General features: G+C 35.9%; 1 protein-coding gene across 1 annotated transcript; it reads right to left on the minus strand.

Annotated features, from left to right (window-relative positions):
* Positions 1-307: 307 nt before the first annotated feature.
* Positions 308-8211, minus strand: LOC101247066 (Golgi SNAP receptor complex member 1-2). Its single transcript, XM_004229746.5, has 6 exons — positions 7799-8211; positions 5359-5555; positions 4273-4362; positions 4119-4190; positions 947-1076; positions 308-861 (listed from the first exon to the last, which is right to left on the minus strand). The coding sequence occupies exons 1-6, from the start codon at positions 7935-7937 to the stop codon at positions 764-766; spliced, it is 726 nt and encodes a 241-aa protein (XP_004229794.1). The 5' UTR covers positions 7938-8211; the 3' UTR covers positions 308-763.
* Positions 8212-8992: the final 781 nt, after the last annotated feature.

Here is an 8992-nt window from a genome sequence, read left to right on the forward strand (position 1 = left end):
TTGAGTTACAAACTACAACCTGTTCATGGATACAGACATGTATTTACGTCAAACCAATTATATATCTTGCATATAGCCTTTATGCCTTCTCAATTTAACTAGCGACTCTTTATAAACACCAGGTGCAGTTAAGTATTGCCCCTTGATGCCATATCAGTTTTAATTATGATTCATCCATTTTCAGGCAAGGACTAAATCATCATGAAAAACATGAGTTTTGGTCAGTGCATCTAATGCATATATATTGTCCACTGCCATATGGAAATGGATCCAGTTAGAATTGTAATAGATCACTTTGGCACCAACATTCAATCACTGTAATAAAGTTATTTAACCTCAACCATAACTGAAACAAACCTAAGACGAATAGTTCTATACAACACCCAGTATCTGGATTGGTATTATTCTTGCTTCAGCTAATATAATGATTTGCTACAAAGGTAAGCAGGATTTGTATCATAATCTTGGTAGAGCATCAAGCCTTCTAATCTTCTATCCTACTCACTTGGTGGATGTTTCTTAATGTCTTTTGGTACAGAGGCAGCAAGCTATGTAAAGCTATAACTCATATTTGTTCTCTCCGGTGGAATATTCCACGGAACACTGAGTAATATTTCTTAAAAGGAAGTCAGAAGTAAACAGAAAAGCTATATAGTAATGAACTCAAGATTTTCACTTATCGGGGAAATGGCAGTGAGTAGAAGCGCAAAATTCCTTCAAAATCATGATCTTCTGAATTTTCTTGTATCAACAGATATACCTATTACTTCGAGAGCCAATAGATTATAAGAAACAAAGTGCAAGCTGCAATGACTGCTGATAGAATGAGTGTATCCCTTGATTTCTTCCTTCTTATTGAGCCTGCATGGATCAGTATTGATGTCAGCAAGAGATACTTTTAACCAATACAATTTGGTAGCAGAAATGGTCCCAAAAATAGTAGTACCAATTAGCCCACGGATGACAGGAAACTTGTCGCCCAGTTGTTTCACTTTTCCTTGAACATCACCAAATAAAGCTCTTTGTGAACCCAAGGCAGCCCTAGTTGTTTGAGCTTGGTTAATCACATCATCAATCTGGACAATAGGATCAACACGGTTGAGAAGCAGTATTTGGGTACTGAAGTTCAAGCTTCAAATAGAATGTCATAGCTTTTGTTTTACATTCAGTCATGTCATGATAGTTGTTAACCAATATGATCAAGCAGTTTTATGAGGATTGGCATAGTTCTAGATTCGAGGAATGCTCTTAAAGAAAAGAGGGAAAGGGTATCATACCAGGCCATGTCAATAATAGTGTCAACTGGGCCTTACATTACCATATAATTGCTTTTGTTTGTTGCATAGTAGAAATAAAATATACTATTGGATAAATTTAGGAATCAGTAGTTATGCTGAAAGAGCATATAGGTGAACTTAGAATCTCTGCGGAATCTAACCTTGAACCCACCAATGACCTGTTCTCTCATGTGATTAGATTGATTGGCTCCATCTAATGCCAATCCTGAATATTTAACTCCAAGACCACAAGACTATCTCCTGGCTCTCAAGTGACAACTCAGCAACTCCTACCAAGTAAAGCTGACAAGCTCATTCCATGATTAATAAACTTTTCTTTTTATGCTGGTGGCGATCAGGTCATTTGCTACTAATTGGCACTTCAACTAACGCACCAGGCAGCCTACTGAAGACCATAAGCACAGGTGTTACTAGATAAACCTACCCAACAAGGTTGGAACAGCTGAGATAACACTTGAGTGTTGTAGCTGAGATTTGAACCAGGAATTTCTAAATTGTTGCACCTATGTCTTGACCGCTCAGCACTCTTCTTGGGGACCCATGATCAAAGAAAAAATCTTTGACCAGATTATAAAACAATAAATATCAAAAGCAAAAATCAGTAACATATTCTAAATAGTAGCCAAAGCCAACAGTGCTTGGACCTCTACTTCACAATCTTCCTTTTTTTTTCCTTTTAAAAAGATAGGAACTCTAGTTCACTATCGTAACTTTTAGAATTTGAACAAGAAAAAAAAGGGATGAGTGATTCCTAATTCTCTCTCAGATATTATGAAAAGTAGCTTTATCTTTAATTTATCACTCATTTACTAGCTTGCTGATTTCAGGCTGCAATAGAACTCGTAGAGAAACACACTTAAGTACCTTTCATTTTGCTGCATGTTCCTCAAACTTTTAGGTTGTGCACTAACAATCCAGCTTAAAACGTGTTTTCATTATAAAAGGAAACATTCTTTAGTTTCACCCATCAAAAGAATAGTCATAATAGCATCCTTTTACTTTAGGTGTAAAGAAAATAGTCTAGAGGATGTAAAACAGTTGGTTGATTTGTTAAGTTCTTTGTAAATACTCTCTGTTTTTCATTTCTTTGGACCTGAAACTTTTTGGAGGTCTCCAGCATGTCCTTAACGCTGAAGAATATAACATTACCGATCTTCAAAAAGAGAAGAAAGTCATAATAAAATATTACTTAAAAAACATTGAAGTAGAACTTCAAAATAACACTGTCCTGCTAAATCTACATCAGCAATAAAGCCAAATTGGCTGTTCGGCCCCGTATCAAGGCCAGCAACAGAGCTAAGCTGAACTTTCTTCTTTGATATTCATGAAGTATTTCCATGGTAAAATGAAGAAGAAAGAGCAAAGAGATCATGCATCAAGCTCACCAAGAAAGAAAATTGACTCGAGACAGAAACACAAAGTGAAACTTATAGAACTAAAACTAATAGAGAAGGGAAGAAATCCAAGTTAAATCATCATTTCCACATTCAGATATGTCGACTAAACAACGGTGTTAAGACAAAGTAGCAGAAAATCTGGTGGACGGGGAGGAGGACGTAATGGATATCCGTGGAGAGGTTGACGATATGGTTGTTGCTGTGGGTACTGTTATGTGCAGGGATGTCCAAGGTGTTGTTTCACAGCTCATGAAGCCCCTGATGCTCTATCTGAAGATGATACCAAGAATTGATCAGTTTGTGCCCTACAAACTGTTGTTGTTTTTTCCTTTTAAGAAAGGCATGTTGTTGTCTTCATTTGTACACGTTCATGTGTGTGTTTGTTCAATTGATTGACATTACCAATGCTTAAATAAATCACTATTGTTTAGTGAGGTTTTGTTGTGAGGTTTTGTATTTCTTTTCTCACTTTAAATGACAATGTATGCAATTTGGAGTTTTGAACTAGTGAGGTTGATTGTTGCGACTTCAATTAACTCATGAAATATACTCCTCCTGTTCCAATTTATATGAAATTTTGGATTCAAAAGTCAAATTTTTGCACTTTTAGTGTAAAAATATTGGAAGAATTTTTCCTCGTGTTCTAATTTTTATGACATTTTGGGTTTAAAGGTCAATTTTTACACTTTTGGAGTATGAATACAGAACGAGTTCTTCTTGGCAAGCTTAATCGCACGTTTAAGTAGATTATTACGTAATACTAAAAGTGTCAACCTGCCCACCATCTTTTCTGCTACTTGAGAATTTATCATTTTATTGGAGCTCCTATCTACATTTCACAAGGTAGGATTATGTGTTAAGGGCCATGAATTACAGAATTATTATCGAGCTTGAGATGAACCCAGAAGTTAGCTTCAAGATAGGTTTTGCGCTTCACCTCACTTCACTGGCGATGCAGGAACCGAAGCGTTAAGGTGTGTCTCATTGTCCAAGTGTAGTGTCAACACTAAGCACAAATATTTCATTTGATTATAATTATTCCAATCCGTTTGACTATGTAATGGTTGTTACGGTCTATAGTTAATTCGGAAACCTCTTTACCTTCTCAAAGGTAGGGGGGTAAGGTCTGCGTACTCAACCCTCCCCAGACCCCACTTGTGAGATTACACTGGGTTGGTTGTTATTGTTGTCAATTGTGAATTTCTTCATTAAAGCGCACAATTTTTTTTGCACTTAAAAGTCTAATAGACTTCAGGACTTGTTTTCACATGTCACCTTTGAAAACACTGTTTGGAAGGATGTCTTTGAGGTTTAGTTATCACTAGAATACTCCATACCAAGACCATCATAGAGGATGAAAGAGAGCAAACTCAGTACAAAGAAAATGATGTTTGTAAAAACTAAAGAGAGCACTTAATCTTACATGAGATATGCTTCCATGTATAGCAGCTCTCTCCCTCAATATATGCATTTTGGGCGACATACTTCCTGATGCCTGAATCGATACAAATAATAGCTTAAGAGGCAATTGAAACTATTGCATCTAAAAAAGAATTTTGACAATGAAGCTTTCTTACCTTATACTCACTGATATCATCTCTCACAGAACTAAGAAGTTCAGCATGTTCCCTCATTGAGCTTATATTTCCCTTAATACGCCTAAATTCCTGAAGATAAGATGATGTGTCAGTCATAAAAACAGTGACTGGCATAGCCAACAAGCAATTCAAACAACTCCAACATAGCATGCACTCTGAATGATAGCGGTTCAACATTCTTGTTATAACCAAAACTTTGATAGTTCAATTTTGAGGATATCTGACTTTCCTTGGGCTCTACTTACACTACATAAAAAATGATCATTGGTGGCAATTAATTCTTAATTGTCGCTAAATATATATTTTTAGCGGCAATTAACACTCTTTGTATATGTCCCTAAAGCCTTTAGCGACATTGGTTCTAATGACACTTAACTAAAGCTAGTAAAGACTTAAGCACTCTTTATAAATGTCAATATGTATTGCCGCTAAAAGTTTTTTTTGTTGTAGTGTTAAGTACTCTTTTTCTTTATATGTTAAATCACAATAATAGAGGTTGTCTGATTAAAGAGTTCAGCCACAGTTACTTCCAATTATTCCCACAAAGAAACTCATACTTAATCAATTAGCAAATCCTCGCTAATCGATCCTTTTAACAAGTATGGAACGGGATAGCTAGTCTGATAACTATCAGAAATGTTGCTTGCTAAACACATCAGGATTTCTAAGAGTTTAAGTGAATTGACTCAGTTGACATGGGCACCAGTTAAATCTGCAGCCAGGCCAGGGAAATGGATGAAATATTTATTCTAGTTCGTCTGTTATTTCAAATGTTCCATTACAAACACATGTTGCTAGTTCCAAAAGGGGATTGCAGTCTGATTGCAGTCTACAGAATTAGCATAAGCAACAAGAGCAGTGCAGTTACTTTTAGAAACTGCAAATGAGTAGTCGGACAAACAGAATTAATACTAGTTGGATATCAACAAGGCAGGAGAGATGTCACCATAGCTGCAGATTATATATTTTCTTTTTCCCACTTCAGAAAGTTACAATTGTTACCATGTAAAATCATTTATGGTGTATCAGTGAATATATTTAACATACTATCACATGGTTAGTAACCTGGGTAAATTCATGAAGTATGTCCCTGTGCCTTGCGAGTTTCTGAGTAACAGAAGTGGTAGATGCTGCAGATGCCGCACATCTACTCATAGAATCATTTACATCCAGTAGCTTCTCAAGTAATGATTGAATCTCCATTTCCGTGGACTTCCACGACCTGCTGGATCCTAAAGTTGGGGAACCAGCTTCTACATAACCTGAATTTGATAAAAACAAGAATCAGAAACTACACCACAAGCCGAGTTGTTCAACAAGTTCCAAAATCAGAAACAGGCCATATTTGCTTTGTTTGTTAGGTGTGAAGCTTAAAACCCAAACAAACCCATAACAGCCAATTTAAATCTTAGATGGGTAATCAGTAGTGTTGACCCTTAGGTCTTCATGGACAAAGACAAGCAACTAACAAATATCCACTGAAGTTTACCCCTGGTCTGTAACATAATTAGACTAATGATGTGTCCTGATCAGTAACTAGAGTAACAATTTCTGCGATTACAATTTATAGTCATTATCTTTTTGCATTAGATTTGGTAGTATCGTACTGTTAACTCAGCTAGTGGCAGAAAATTACATGATTTCTAAACGTTATAAGTTTTGAATTATTTCTTGGTAACAATTTCCAGTAATTTAGGGGTATATCAGGCCATTTTCCCTTAAAACTTAAATGAACGGGTATTTGGTAGAGAACTTAAAGGTTTCACAATAAAAACCTCGTGTTCAAACGGTTGAGGGAATTTTATATTGAAAAGAACGAAATATGGAAAAAGTCAAAAAGGTAAGTTGGCAATGTAAAATGGACAATCAATGATGCACCGAGAGTGTAACAACACCCTACAGATAAGCAGTTTGGAAGCAGAGAATGAAGCCAACTGCATTTAAAGAACACGTAAAAACCCAGGTGGTAAATAGGAGGAAAACAAGGATGTGGCAGGAGTCAGGACAAATGACTGGAAAGCCAACCTCGTAAGGACCAATCAGGTCAACACCAACTAATGCAAGCATAACTGATTGCTCCAACAGCAGCAACTGGAATCTTAACTTTAGCTTACCTATTACTGAATGAATGGCCTGGTATTGGTAATGAACAAGTGAGATTCTCTGAAGTGGATGGGTAAAGAATGACAAAATTTTCACAATTAAATCAAGCAAAGCACCAAAAGAAGGTGTCAATGAGGCCTTGGAAGCTGAAATTGAAAACTAATGTTCCAAAAACTGGCTGGATTTGGATGGATAGCACTCAATGAGGCCTGTCCCACACATGATGATCTCCAAAGGAAGAGTACAGAACTATAGCAAATAGGGCAGACAACTCCAGCATTGGTTCATATGGGATATCTGGTATATGTTCTCAGTTTATTTGGAGAGTTTGGGTGATGCAAGGGAACTTCAAAGGTACAATTACTAGTTGGAATGGACAGAATATGGACAAATGACAGATGTGGATAAACATTCCGCTTTTAATTTTGGACAGATGGATAGAAAGGACCTGCAGATGTCTTGAGGAAAGCTTTTTTTAGCTTCATCACTTTTTAAGTTCATTATTTATAAAACGTATAATATAGGTGTAACAGAAGATAGATTAGATGCTATACTGGAGTTTTATGGATTCCTTACATGCATGAAGGACCTATTCCGAAACCACCTTCATTGTAACATGAAAGTACATACTTAGCACTACATTCAATAATAAGTGTTACTTTGCATTTCAAAAAATATCTAAGGTGGTTATTTACTTCCCTCAATTAGCCAAAGCTGCAGCAGAAACTTCTTGTCTCCAAAAAAACACTCATTTAGCCATAAATTAAACTTCAACCAACAGAATTGAACATGCAAAAAGGAAGATCTCCTAAATGATCCAGACCAACTCATAGACAACAACATTGAACAATAAACAAAGTATGATACAACGAATCAACATAGAAACAAAGTATCATAGTCTTCCTCAAAAAAATACACACAAACAAAAAGGAGCATGGTATTGATCATTCAATCAAGATAGAAGCTTTACACTCTGGACCAAAACCCACCAACAAGTTGATATAATAAACCAAGGTAGAAACTGTACACTCTCCTAACCAAAACAGCCTCTCTACCTCCATGAAGCAGTGGTAAGGTCTGAGGTCACCCTACCCTCCCGATACCCCTGGGATTTCACTGGATACGTTGTTGTTAGGTCAAGATAAAAACTTCATCACTTTCAACATGAAACCCACTAAGACTTCATCCCAAAATTTGCAATCAAAATAACAATGTAGCCCCTTGTGTACCAAACCATAAACACATAGATATAATGAATCAAGATAGGATCTCCACACTTTCTAAACCAAAACCCATCAACATTTTGACACAATGAATAATAGACACATATATTCCTGTCATTTTACGAATTGAAGTTGAAATGCAATTGGGTATAAGCGATTTAGCAAAAATTGAACTTTACCTCCTTGTGTGACCCTAGCACCAAGCTTTGCATAAGAAGAGAGCTTAACATCAAGATCACCTTCGATCTTGCGAGCCTCTTTGCGTAGTTCTTCCCACCCAGATTCTTGCAGTATCTCCATACTCAGATCCTTAGACATACGGATCTGATCCGGATCCGACCCGACCAATCTTGCAAGGAAAATCCTTGGCTCCTGCGGATTGGGAAAATTGAGTTTGTGATCTGACAGTTATTACAGTTGAGCGTCTATGTCTTTTTCCCCTTCTGGATTCAGCAAAAGCCACCATTCATCCTTTCTCCAATAGCTTTTTTTTTTTTTTTTTTTTTTTTTTTTTTTTCTCCAATAGCTTACACTCTCTGGTTTTTCATCTCAACCCCAAATAAGGGAGAAAATAGTCTATTCTTAATATCATAACATTTTACTCCTTTCCTCTCAATTTATATCATATAATTTTAACAGTTTAAAAAAAAAGATTTTTTTTAATAACTTATGATATAAAATAAATTAAATTTGATATCATTTTAATAAAGATAAAATAGGCACTTTAAAATTGAATTTTTTTATTTATTTTTTTTGATAATCAATATAAATTATCATTAACAAACAAAAATCAAATAGCACGCAATCCCCTAATCACCCTCTAAGAAAGGTATTAAGAGAGTTAAGCCTCATATAGAACCAATTATATTTATTCACCTTTCTAGACCTTTTTAATTATCTCAAGTCTATCTACAAATTCCTTCTTAATTTGTGTCATGTATAGTTATGCCTTTAAACAATTTTCAATTCCTTGCTCTCCAAACCTGGTATATCATCGCTCCGCACAATGCAGCAATAAGTTCTTTGTGAAACTGTTTTCAATTCTTCCTTCTGAGTCTATTTAGAATATGTTTGACTGTTCCAACAAAAATAAGTGTTCCAGGCCAATGTTACATTTCAGTTTGAGCTCTTACTATCCATTCACAAGTAGAGAACAAGTGAATATGGATCTCCTCTACTGATGCCTCACACAAACAACATGTGTCATCTTCCACTGGAATATTTAATCTCTTGAGTCTCTCTTTGGTTAGTAATATATCTTGCACAATATGAATCTATGCTTAAGTTGAGCAAAATCTAATCTATATCAAGTCAGCCACTCTAAGTCTAGCATGTTGCCTCGATAGTGTACTATAACTTTGTGTGAGTGAGTA

This window comes from Solanum lycopersicum, chromosome 1 (assembly GCF_036512215.1).
Source record: "Solanum lycopersicum chromosome 1, SLM_r2.1".
Lineage (NCBI taxonomy): Eukaryota > Viridiplantae > Streptophyta > Magnoliopsida > Solanales > Solanaceae > Solanum > Solanum lycopersicum.

What these genes read in the sequence shown, in the direction of transcription:
- LOC101247066 (XM_004229746.5), bottom strand. Translation starts at nt 7,937, where the DNA reads ATGTCTAAGGATCTGAGTATGGAGATACTGCAAGAATCTGGGTGGGAA. An exon ending in TGCTAGGGTCACACAAGGAG is followed by an intron (nt 5,556 to 7,798) that starts GTAAAGTTCAAT and finishes TATCAAATTCAG; the next exon opens with GTTATGTAGAAGCTGGTTCC. An exon ending in TGTCATCCGTGGGCTAATTG is followed by an intron (nt 862 to 946) that starts GTACTACTATTT and finishes TGATCCATGCAG; the next exon opens with GCTCAATAAGAAGGAAGAAA.